Genomic DNA, 12,886 nt, shown 5'->3' with positions numbered 1-12,886 from the left:
CAAGCCCCCTGGGGCGGGGCTCTGACCTTCCCAGTCTCTTAGCAGATATGTCGGTGGGAGCTCAAGATAGAACCTAGTCTCCCCTACTCCCTCTGTTCGCTGCCCAGCGGGGCAGAGTGGATGGAGTATGCCGTGAAACAAAGGCTCAGTCTTCTTCCCCCCCCTCCCCGGTTCCCTAGGATGGGATGGAGTGGGGTGCGCCTCTTCTCTTTCAGCCCTCCTAACCCCCTAGTGGGGATGGCAAGAGCAGAGGGTCCCTCCCCTCCCCAGCTCTCCCTGGTAGGCAGGGCTGGAACCAGTGGGAGGAGGGGCCTCCCGGGCTGCCCAGCGCCCCGAGAGAGAGAGAGAGAGAGCGAGCTTCCCCGAGCCAGACCCGGCCAGGCCCGGGGCCCCTCCCCGTCAGCCCAACCCAGCTCCCTAGGGCCCAGGCCCCTGCCCAGACCCGGGCCCGGGTCCGGCTCCGCCCTCTTCAGCTGAGCGGGTGTCAGATTTGAGCTTCACGAATTCCTTGGCCACCTCGTCGTTGCTGCGCTGGGAGAGGATGCGCAGCACGGTGAGGCCCGTGTCGTCCATGTGGATGCGGCGGCCCAGGGGCAGCCAGCAGGCGCAGCTCCCGCGCTGCAGCAGCTCCTTGAGCTGGAGCACAGCCAGGCCCACCGTGCGGTCCTCGCGGGCGAAGCAGTAATCCTTGACACAGACCTGCAGCTCGTAGCACTCGGGGCCGGCGTCCGCGCTCAACGTGCTGGGCGCAGGGGAGAGAGGGGTGAGACCCGGCAGGCTGGGCTCGGGCCTCACCCTGCCCTCCCAACCGCGCTTCCACCCGGGGAGCCTTGGGCGGGCACAGCTGACTTGGGAGCGCCGCAGTGGATAGTTCCCTCCACCAACCAGTCTAGCTGGGACCTAGCTAAATCCCAGAGCATTGCTGGAGGCACACAGAGGTTGTGTATTGCCCAGATCCGCAGTATTAGCAAATGTCAGAGGTGGATTTAAATCCAGGTCTTCCTAACCCTAAACTCAGCAATCTAGCTGTTATGCTATGCCCCTTCTATTAGGTAGTTGTTAATTCGATAAAAATGGGACTTCCATACAGATATTTTTGCTGTACAGACATTACCCCTGTACCAATATTATTGTGCAGATGTTTGAGCCTGTACAGATCTTGTACAGATGTTACTCCCATGCAGATGCTTATGTTTGGGCAGGTGTTATTTCTGTGTGGATGTTCTTCATGTGCAGGTGTTTATACCAGTACAGATGTTTCTCCAGCATACTTACTTAGGCCTACCCACGGCAGATGTTGCTACTACAGTGATGATAATGCATGCATAGATCTTGCATCTGCACTTCGTGTAGGTGTTAACTTCTAAGCAGATACTTAGACCTGTACGAATTTTGCACCTGTAAATGGACTTGTGCAGGTGTTACTTTTGTGCAGATAGTTATGCCGAGGCAGATGTTTCCTATAGAGCTGCTTCTTTAGAGCAAATGTTTGTACAGATGTTACGTTTGTGACTACATTTTTACCCCTACTCAACTGTTTGTCCCATGTAGATGCTACTAGCAGAGACATGACTTATTAAATACTTGTATGTGTCCTCCCAGGCCCAGCCCTACTCACAATTGGAAGGTCTCGTTGTACTTGGGAGCCCAGCTGTTGTTCTTGGACTTGGTGGCAAATTTCCTTTTCTTGTCACTAAGCTGGGGCCCAATGATATTGACCTCGATGAAGGGCCGAAAGATGCCTGATGTCTGCCACTTGAGATCATTGGCAGCCACAACTGTTCCAGAGGGAGGAGAGGGCAAGTGAGGCTCCAATCAGATGTACCAGGTCTCCCCCCTGATCTGGCCTCCCAGCTGAACTGATTGGGGGCCTTCTAGGGGACAGAGGGCAGGAGGCTCAAGCCCACACCTTCTGACTCACACTTACCTTTCACTGTGACCTTGTGTTCCCCAGTACCTGGGTGGGTGAAGAGCTCCACATGGACAGAAACCTCACCGACAGGGTCATCCACTCCTGATCCTGATGGTGGTGAGGTAGGAGACAATGGGTATGAGTTCTGTCCTCCACTTGGAGACCACAAGCAGTGTTCTCCACATACCTCACCCCACCCCAAACCCATACCCATGCTGGCGGCTTCAGGTCAACCACACTAATGGGGCAGGTCATTCAAGACGGGGATGGGGAGAGAAGGCAATGAAGTGGGAGCAGGAAGAGTCCTGGACTAGGAACCTTGGATAGAGAGAATGATGATGAGTCAGGCGGGCAGCTCCACTTCTAACACTTACTGAGCAACCTTTACTTAACCTGTCCAAGCCTCAGTTTCTTCATCAGCAATTGGGATAATCATATCTGTATCTCACAGGGTTGTTGTGAGGTCTAAATGAAACCAGAATCAGAAGGACTGTCTGAGGGCACTAGCCTGTTGAGTACTGGGGATAAAATCCTCACTAAGGAGTCACCAAGCTTCTTCATGAACACCTCCAATGAGGGACAGCTTTGAAAGTCTGTGGCTCTTATTTTAAATGGTTGTCACCCCTTTTCCTACTCTGCTTACTACAGTTTCATTACCCAGACACTAGAAGAAGTGTTTGAGGAGACAGTGGTCCTTAGGGAAAGCCATGCAGACTCCACCATTAGAATGTAAGCTCATTGAGGGCAGGAACAGCTTCATGTTGCCTTTGTGCCCTTTGCACCCAGCAGATGCTCAATAAATGCTTGCTGACATTAATTGTTGAACCTCCTACATCCTAATGCAGCCTGTTCCAATGTTAGAGAGTTCCAATCATTCCAGTTTCCTCCTCTGCCCCCTTATATCAATCCGACTTTTGTTTCTTTCCAACACCCACCTGTTGCTCTTAGTTCTGCCCTCTGGAGCCCAGCAGAGGACATTTACTATCTCTTCCATATGACAACCCTTAGAGAAATTGAAGACAGCTCCCATGTCCCTCCAAGTCTTTTCTTCTCCAGGCTAATCAGCCTCAGCTCTTTCAGCCTTTCTTCATGTGGCATCCTTCACCATCTTGTTTGCCCTCCTCTGGACACTCTCCCGCTTATCAACGTCCTTACTAAACTGTGGGATCCTGAGCTAAACATGGTACTACAGATGTGGTCTGACCAGGGCAGCGTGTGAAGCACCTATCACCTTCTGACTCCAGGAAGCTGTGAGTCTCTTAAAGCAGACTAAGATCAAGTACACCTTTTTGGCTGCCGTATCCCACTGTGGACTCACATCCACATCACATTTATCTCATATTGAGCATGTGGTCCACTAAAGCCTCCAGATCATTTTCAGATAGCTATTGGAAATAATGTTAAGTGCTTTACACATCTTAAAGCAGAATATAAATGTCGACTGTTCTATTAATGATAGTTTATGTTTTATATAGTACTTTAATGTTTGCAAAGTATGTTGTAAAATATCTCAATGGATCCTCACAATGGTCCTGTGAGATTATTATTCCCCCCCCTTTTTTTTTCAGTTGTGTCTGACTCTTTGTGACCCTGTTGGGGGTTTTCTCGGCCAAGATACTGGAGTGGTTTGCCATTTCCTTCTCCAGCTCATTTTACAGATGGAGAAACTGAGGCAAACAAGGTTAAGTGACATAACTTGCCCAGAGTCATCTAGCTAGTAAGTGTCTGAGGTCACATTTGAACTCAGGAAGATGAGTCTTCCTGACTCGAGGCCTGGCACTCTGCACTATGGCGCCACCTAGAGCCCAGCCTCATTTTACACATGAGAAAACTCAGGCTGAAAGTGGTTCAATGACTCCCTCAGGGTCACATAGCTACTAAGGACCTGAGGCAGAATTTTCCATGGTTCTTTATTGCCTTTAGGATATGTAGCAACTAGGTGGTGCAGTGACCTCAAACTCCAATAGAAATGGGAACACTAAACTGTACATAAAGATCCCAACTAACTCTATATTAACATAGAAAACCACATGTTAACATTATCTATGTTCTATTGTATTTTTATTTTCCTTACTATTTCCCCATTACATTTTAATTTGGTTCAGGCTGCTCTGGGGTGTATTAGGGGCTGTGCATTTGATACCTTTAGCGTATAGAATCTGGAGTCTTGAAGATAAGAATTCAAAGTCTTTCTCAGATATTTTCTGGGATGTATGACCCTGGGCGGGTCAATTAACTTCCCTCACCCTCACTTTCCTCCTCTGCAACATGGGGATAATAATATTAGCTTCACAGGCTTGTTGTAAGGATTAAGTATAAAGAGCTATGTAAATATACTAGCTATCATCATCATCATCATTAAAATACCAACTTCTCAGTAAGATATTTAAAGCCCTGGACAGTCTGGCTGCCACCTACCTGTCCAAATTTATTCCATGTTACTCCCTCTTCATACACTTAATGCTGTAGTCTGTTTGCTGGCTACAGCCTGACCTCTCATCTCCTACCTCCATACCTTTATAGTTACAAGCTGCCTCCTATGCCTGCAATGCCTCCTTACCTCCATCTCTTAGAATCCTCAGCTTCATTCAGAGCTCAGTCAAGTGTTACCTCCCACAAGACTTTCTGTACCACCTCCCTGCCTGTTGGTGCTTTTTTCCTCCTCCAATTACCTTGTATTTAGTTACATATTTATATAAGGCACTTTTCCACACACCCCTCCCTCACCCCAGCAGATTGTAAGCTTCTTGAGGACAGGGATTTTTTTATTTTGTCTTTATCCCTTATTGTCTAGTACAATAGACACAATATATGCTTGTTGGGTTCGACGAGGAAAACACATCCTAATGGCAAATATGTTACTAATATAACTTGGCTTTTTTCCTAAATTTCATCAGGAAGTCATGGCATCTCCCTTAAAGAAGAAAGAATTAATTTGCTGTATAACTAGGGACACATGCAAGGCGTTGTGGGGTAGGGGATAACACACTCGAGCTTAGAATCAAGAGACTTAGGACTTGAATTCTGCCTCGGACACTTAATAGGTTTGTGTCTTTTAATCTCTCAGAGCCTCAGCTTCTTCATCTATTAAATGGGTATAAAAACACTTGTACTACCTATCACATGAAGCGGTCAGAAGGAAAACACTTTGGAAAATTTGCAGTAGTAAACACGGAAATGTGAGTTGCTTGGTTTTCAGTTGTTATGTTAGGATGAACATGGTGAGATAGAGGGAGTTTTGTTATTCTAGAAGGTCGCACGATACAATGGGAACCAGGGACAGGAATCCTAGTCTGTCCTTTGCCTTCTGTGCTGTTCCATCTCCTGCTGTCACTTTCCTGAGCTGTGAAACAGGAGGGTTTGACAAGATCATCCCTACGGTTTCCAGCTTCAGCACTCTATATTCTAAGATTTGATGTTCTATGTCAGAGAATCACCTCAAAGCCTGTCTTACTTTGCTGTGATTCTACAGAGCTTGACATTAGTGCAACGAATTAGGGATGAGCTGGACACTGCTTGCCTGAGGGACTGGGAGAAATTCTCTTTTCTCTTGTAAATTGTGCTCCCTCTAGGGAGGCGAGCCGATGCAAAGAACCTGCTTAACTTGAAGTCATCAATTATCTGTCAATATATGACCTTTTCCTCAGAATATTCCAAAACCTATCACTCAGCTGCTCAATCTCACAATTTTGCACACTCTCATTTCCCCCCAACTTTGCATACTTTAATCACTGCATTTAGCACAGTGCCTGGCACGTAATAGGAACTTGATAAATGTTTATTGAATTGAGTCATTCAGCCTCCTAACTTTGTACCTTCCCCTCCCAACTAACTTTGTTATCACTTTCACTTGATTTTTTCCCCTCTATTTTCAAAAGATGATAAATATCTAAGCTCTACTCAGCTTGAAGAGTTTGTAGGCCAGGTTTTCTCTTGCAGCCACAAGCAACAGAAATGACTTTAAGCCAGAAAATGCAGAGTTATTTAGTCAGTTCTTGAACAGTATTCTAAGGTTCCTTCCAGATCTGGCATTCTGTGTTCCAAGGTCCCTTCTTAGTCCTGGCATTCCACATTCTAAAGTCCCTTCCAGTTCTGCCATTTTGTTCTGTTTTAAGGTAACTCCCAGTTCTATATTTTGTGTTCTATGTTCTAAGGCCTCTTCTCTTCCTGATTTCCCATGTTCTAAGGTCTTTGCCAGCTCTAACATTCTGTGGGCCACGTTTTAAAGTCTCTTATCTTTCTGGGTAGTTGTTCCAGATCTTTGGTGTCTGGTATATCAATCAATCTTTTGGGGAATGTCTTGAATGGAGCCTTCTGGGCCTCCTCACCTTTGAATAAATCACATAACACTGAAACTTAATACTGAAAGGCAGGCCCTGGGCCACTGGCCACAGAACTGATGGGGTCCCCAGCCGGAACACTCTTTTGTCCACCCTAAGCAGCTTTGTGAGTTAAGCCTTAATTCTTGTGCCCTGCCATGTTGATGGCTCACGTGGTATCTATGATGAACTAACAATCGTAGGACCGTAGAACCTCGTAGCTGGAAGGGACCACAGAAGGCAATTCTAACTCTGGCCTAAGCACGAATCTTCTCAATAATGTCCCTGACAAGCGGTCCTCTAGTTTCTGTTTGAACACTTCCAATGACAAGGAACTCACTACCTACAAGACATCCCTCGCCTTCCATTGTTGGTTTGCTCTGATGATTAGGAAATTCCTCTTTACATTGACCTTGAATCTTGTCTCTCCATGAATTCCACCCATTGCTCCTAGTTCTTCTTGGCTTTAGGAGGATGGAAAGAAAGAGACAAATTCCTCCTGCACATAAGAGACCTTCATATACTCGAAGGCAGCTATCATCTTCCTGCTAAGTCTTCTCTTTTGACAAACACTCCCAGTTCCTTCCCCATGATCCTCCAGTCCCCTGCTCTCCCTCCTTTGTAGTTGCTCTGGCATGTCTATGTCCTTCCTAAAATATGGTTCCCCAAATATAATATTCCAGTGTGGTCTGTCTAGAGGACAGACAGAGTGACTGTCACAGCCCCAGGCCTGTGTCTCAGGATCCCTCTGCACCCTTTCCTTGCTGAATGTCAACATGGCCTTGTAGGGAAAGAGGAATCAGGACCTACCTTCAAGTGGGACCAGCGACCACCCAAAAGTGGAACCTGTTGCCGCCAGCAGTCCAGGCCCCAGTTCATCTCCCACTCTGCCCACCCTCCCACCGCACTGCAGGCAGCTCCCCATCCCCCATGAGGGCAGGCTTGCCAAATGGGACATGCAGCAGGTGGCTGGGGCTGGAGGAGGTGGCAGCTGCAAAGGGGATGAGATGGGAATCATTTATTCCAAGCAGATCCATACCGGGCCCGCTTGGCTGGGGGCTAAAGAGAAGTAGATCCAGGCTGGGGGGGAGTCCATGGATCTCCCTGCCCTGGGGGCTCAGATGCTGAGCCCCTCCCCCCACCCCCAACAAGTCACATGCTCAGCTTCATCTCCCTCCCCTCTGGAATTCGGTGCTTTTTATGCAAGCGTCAAACCAGACCCAAGGGAGTTCAGGGTAAGGGGTGAAGAGGGTAAGAAGGGAGGATTGGAAGGTGGGTCACTCATCGGGCAGGGCCAGGCCCCCAAGGCAAGGGAGAGAGAAGTGCTGGGTCCCCCACCATGGGATTGGGGGAGTCAGAGCCTGAGACCCACCCTGTTTTGCTGGCTCCAAGGGGAAGGGCCTTGCCCAACTGCCCCTGCCCCCATATTTAAGGTCTGGTTCAGGGAAATGATGGAAAAAGGCTCATTCTTTTCTTCAGAAGGCCTCAAGCCCCACTGGACCTGACCGCTAGGGATCTGAGGCATGTACCAAATGAGGCAGTTCTGGTGCTAGGATCTCAGCGCTAAGACTGAGAGAACTGGGATCTGGTATGAAAAAAAAAATAGGATCTGGCTCAGAACAAGAAAGATCCAGCTTGGGAGAGAGTTGAACTGGTCCAAGGAAGGCCAGGACCAATGAATCAATTCAGCGGAGTGAGGACCTAAAATTCAGATCAAGATAACTGAGTCTGGGATCAGTTCTTGGAGAAATAGGACTCCTCCCCCTCAACTTCCCCCTCCTTCCCTCTCCTCTTCTTACATCTAAGTTTTCTCCTCTGTGAAATGGGAAGATCCAACTAGACGGTCTTTCACATTCCTCCTAGCTCAGGCATTCTATGACTCTAATCAGGGTTGCCTTAGTTTAGGAAAAATGTTTACAAGTGGTTTAGAAAATCTGGGTTCTTAGGCCCTGGGATTTCTTCTCGGTGGTTCCTGGGCCAGGCTGGTGGAGGGGTAGTGGCATGATCTTCTGGCCCAGAGCCCTTCCCTAGCCCACCCTCCCCTTTGGAACCAGCAACCTGCTATGCCCTCCCACCCCCAACCCTCCTGTCCCTCCCCCAGCTCAGATCCTAAATCCCTGGCCCCATGGTGGAGAGGGGGAAGTTGGGGCTGGGGTGGCCAGGGTATACCCCAGTGGGTATGAGCATAGCAGGCCTGGCTCAGCCACCAGGCCAGCCACGGGGACAGAGGGAGGGAGCAAGGGATGGGGCCTTTTACTAGCTGGGGCATTGGGAGGGTGCTTCAGGGAGTGAGGGGCAGCGACCAGGGCACCGAAAGTGCAGGGAGAGGGTACCAGGAATGGGCAGGCGGGCAAAGAGACGTACCCTTCTCAGGATAAATTTCTTCACTAAGAGTAAACCTAATACCTTTTCCACCATGAACTAGTAAAGGGCGAAAGGAGAGACACAGAGAGAGGAAAAAGATAAAGAAAGAAACAGGGAAACAGAGACAACGAGGGAGACACAGAGGCAGATAAACAGGAGACAGACGATTAGAGACAGGCCAACAGGTAGAGATCACGAAATAATAGTGAAAAAAGAAACGACAGAGACAGACACAGAGGGAAAGTGAGAACGGCAACGAGGCCCGCAAAAGAACATAGAAACAGAGATTGATAAGCAAAAAGGGAGACCCCAGAGACACGGAGACAGGAGAAAGGACAAGCAAAAGAGGGACAGGGAGAGAACAACAGTGTTGTAGAGGGAGAGGGGAGAGTGAGGAGGGGGTTGGGAGTTGAAAGGAAGGAAAAAACAAGAAAGAGAGAAACATCAGCTCCCAACAGACAGACAGATAGACAGATGAGACAGACTGGCCCCTGGGGCTGTGAGGGGCAGGAGTTAGGTCAGAGCATTAGAGTGGCAGGCAGAGAAGGGGGAAGGTCTACGGCCCCCAGCCCTACTTCTCAGCAGTCTCAGGTTGGGTGGCTAACTTTCCTTGTATTCCTAGGCACCCCTTCCCCCAAACTCAAGGCCTGGTGGGGACTTAAGGAGAGCATCTCCATCACTCCTCCCTGGCTTCTGAGTTGTAGTGAATGGCCTTATACCATCCAGGATTGGGCTAAGTCAGGTGAAAGTCAAGAAGTCCTTCCTATTTAGCCTCTATCCTCCTGCCCCAACCTGACTCCGAGCCAGGCCCAGCCTTCTGAGGGGTCTCTCTACAGGAGTGAGGAAGAGTCACACTCGACAACGACCACTTTAGAAGACCATTCCAAAGTCTCACCCTGTGCTCATGTACCTCCACCCCCTCAAAGGTTCTATTTAAATGTATTTCTGACATGGAAAATGGCACTTTGAACAAGGAGACCCCCAGAGGGTCAGTGATCCAGCTCAGAACAGATCCAAGGGGTCTGCTCAGGCCCCCATCTACATGGACCTGCCTCCCACTAGACCTGTAGTTGATGGGGGCATAGAAGCTCTATGAGGCAGCCTGGGGCCTCTTCCATGGGCAGACACTTCCCCCTTTTCTCACAACCCAGTCACCTCAGCCTTAGGCACTGACCCAGAAAGGGACCAAGAGAAAACCAAAAAGAAGAGAGGAAGCCGGAGACATTAGCCTTCCTCAACCTCCCCTATCCCTAACCCAAGCCAAGAGACATGGGAATTCCTGTTTCCTGGCAAAAGAGTTTGGCACTGAAGAAGTTAACTTGGGATGGCGTTCTCATCCCCACCCAGCAGTGACTGTCCAGCGTCCACTACCGGCAATGTTTAACTCTGCAATTATGCTCCTGTGATCTCTGAACCTTGTACTAACATCCTATGGATCTTGCCCTTTGTCTTGTGGTATCATAGAGGCTCTTACCAAACCACATCCAACGTTGCTCCTTCCTCCTCCCACCCCCACTCTATGACCCAGCCTGGAACAGAGACCTTGAGGGCAAAAGAAGAAGACAGCTGCCATTGGTTAGAGGAATGGACTGAGGAGCACCTGGGGTTTCTCTGTGCTCCCCAGTGCCTCGGCTTGGGCACCAGGCATGAACCTCCCTCCCCTCCCACCATATTGTGCCCAGCTCTGGGCAAGGGAAGGGGAGAACTTACCCTGAGCTGACTGAGTCTGGACAAAAGTTTTGATGAGCAGGTCTGTGGCCTGCGTGTAGAGAGACAGGGCATAGCGGAGGGACTGCAGGTCTGGGCTCTTTTCCAAGAAGGTCTTCTTGAGTCCCACGCCCCCCGCATGGAAGTATTGCTGTGAAGGGAGAGCCTGGCTCAGGGGTGGCTCTCAAGACTCCCTCTGAGTCTAGGAGCATCAAAGCCACATTTTCCTAGGGCACCAGGATTGATGTAGTGGGATGATTCCTGGAAGGAGCATCTGGATGGCTGGGTTCTATTCTCAGCTCTTGTCCCTGACTTGTAATGTGACTGGTGAAATCCCTTCTGATCTCTGGACCCAGCTACCATATCTGAGTTACCATATCACTCAATCAGCCAGCATTTCTTCAGTGCTTAGTATTTTCAAGGTACTGTGTAAGCACTGGGGATGGAAAGAAAGGCAAAAGCATGGTTCCTTCCCTCAAGGAGCTCACATTCTAATGTGGAAGACTCCATATGTGTCCAGCAAAGGCCAGGAGGATCTCTAAGGTACTTTCTATCCCTGATAGTCTACATTTTAAGTCCTGAACTTCTTTCTAGCCCTGTAAATAAGTCCTAATCTCCCCTTCAGCTTTAGTATTTCACGTTCTAAGGTTCTTTCCAGCTTCGACACTGTATGTCCTAAAGCCCCCATGATATTCTTCTTCCTTCCTCCATGATTTCAGTGCCTAGCTTCAAGTCTTTCCTCTTCAAATCCTGTCCTCCTCAGCTTTGACATTCCGTGTTCTAACAGCCTTCCCAGCTCTGACACTCTGGGTCCTAGGAGCTTATCTAGTTCTGACATTCTGTGTTCTAGGGCCATCCAAGCTCTGATGTTCCATGTTCTAAGGGCTTTCCCAGCTCTGATATTCTGTGCTCTAAGGCCCCTCCCAGCTCTGATATTCTGTGTTCTAAGGACCCTTCCAGCTCCCATTTTCTCCTTCTTCCCTGTAGTGGGGGGTCCTGGGGTTGTGGTTACTTACCTTGATAGTATCCAGAGCCAGCTCTACCACAGCACACTGCTTGGGGGTTAAGCTCTTGGCTTCTTCCCGTACCATGTGGTCCTAGAAGAACAGAGCAAAAAGGGAAAAGGTTGACCCACTAATTCAGCCACTTGATGATCTCTCTGCCCAGGCTTGGCGGCAAGGAGCCCATAGGCATTGGACTCATGGGGGAGGCTAAGGGGAAATTTTCAGCCTTTGGGGCCCTTCTAGCTCTGGCAGTCAGAGTAATGAAATTGGAGGTCAAGGATGATCTCTAATCCCTGACCCCAGGCTCCCTCTGGATGGCCTGAAACCTGAACTCAGGAAGTTGGTATGAAGACTCCTGCCCTCAACCACTACCATGTGACTTCCCCAAGTCTGTTCTCCCATACCCCCAGCTTACCTTGAGCTTTGAGAGTTGGCCCAGCTCCTTGGCAGCGTTGAAGATCATTTGAGTCCCCTGTAGAACATACAGAGATACCCAGGGAAGGGGATAAGGATCTGGTTGCAGGGTTGCATGTCCCTGGGTCCCACCCCACCCTCCTGTACTGAGCATCACCCTTTCCCTGGACCTGGGCTGAGCCACTTTACCCTCTACAGGACTGATGTGCCCAGGGCCATGGTGGCAGGGAGGCAAATACCAGGCCTCCTGGCATTAGGGCAAGATGGAGGCTGGCGCAGATGGCCACCTGAGGAAAGGGTGAAGGAAGGTCCATGGCTGGGCATGGACTCCAAGAACTTTGACTCCATCCCTGCTCAGTCTCAAGATCCCTGAACTCAGAGGATGCCGTGGTGGGACATATGGAGGGGATCCCTAGAGCAAGGGAGTGGTGCTGACTGTCCTGTAATGCCAGTAAAATCTAGGCAGGAGTGCTTGGTTTGGGGCTGAACTTTCCATGGACAGTAGTTCTCAGAAACTGCCATCATCTCTAGGGTAGGATTTCATCTGGGGAAGTCATGTCCCCACCCCAACAAATGCAGAGTCCTATAAAGTTATGCCCCTCGACAAGAGGCCAGATGTTACTAGGCCCAGGCTAGGCAGAGGCTGAAGGCAAGCTGGTCATGTACCAGTTCCTTGTCCTGTCTGGAGTCTCAAGTATAGGATTTGAGAAGGGGCTTCCAGAGAGGGAGGTAGCCCCTCCCATGTGACTCCCCCAGGGAGACAGGGCTTCTGTCTCCCTGGACAGGAATAGGTGTGATGATTTCAGGAGAAGCCGCTGATGACCTTCATGGAAAAGCACTCCACTTGTCCTCTTGGTCCCCACCTCTGCCACCATCCCACCCCCTGGATGTTATAATAAGTGAGGTCCTGGCAGGGGGTGGGGGCAGTCCATAAAAAGCAGTATGGTACACAGGGATGGGGAACCTGAGGCCTTGAGATCACATGTGGTCTTCTAGGTCTTTGGGTATGGTGTTTTAACTGAGTCCAAGTTTTACAGAACAAATCCTTTTATTAAGCGGATTTATTCTGTGAAGTTTGGATTTAGTCAAAGGGCTGCACTTGAGGGCTTAGAGGGATACATGTGCCCTGAAGGCCACAGGTTCCCCATTCCTGAAAGAGAATAAGC

At 49.4% G+C, this 12,886-nt stretch overlaps 1 protein-coding gene across 1 annotated transcript in view; it reads right to left on the bottom strand.

Moving 5' to 3' along the window:
• Positions 1-417: 417 nt before the first annotated feature.
• UNC13A (unc-13 homolog A) overlaps positions 418-12,886 on the bottom strand; it is an 86,855-nt gene continuing 74,386 nt past the window's right edge. Inside the window, exons 36-41 of the mRNA XM_027851117.1 lie at positions 11,722-11,778; positions 11,319-11,399; positions 10,306-10,453; positions 1,928-2,020; positions 1,619-1,778; positions 418-742 (exon numbers count right to left, since the gene is read on the bottom strand). Of these exons, the coding sequence (XP_027706918.1) occupies positions 418-742; positions 1,619-1,778; positions 1,928-2,020; positions 10,306-10,453; positions 11,319-11,399; positions 11,722-11,778 (864 nt within the window). The remainder of the gene's footprint in view (positions 743-1,618; positions 1,779-1,927; positions 2,021-10,305; positions 10,454-11,318; positions 11,400-11,721; positions 11,779-12,886) is intronic.

The sequence above is a fragment of the Vombatus ursinus genome, unplaced genomic scaffold (genome assembly GCF_900497805.2).
Source record: "Vombatus ursinus unplaced genomic scaffold, bare-nosed wombat genome assembly UNPS02009173.1, whole genome shotgun sequence".
Lineage (NCBI taxonomy): Eukaryota > Metazoa > Chordata > Mammalia > Diprotodontia > Vombatidae > Vombatus > Vombatus ursinus.
The sequence above is the reverse complement of the archived record's forward strand: the minus strand, read 5'-3'. Positions and strand labels throughout refer to the sequence as shown.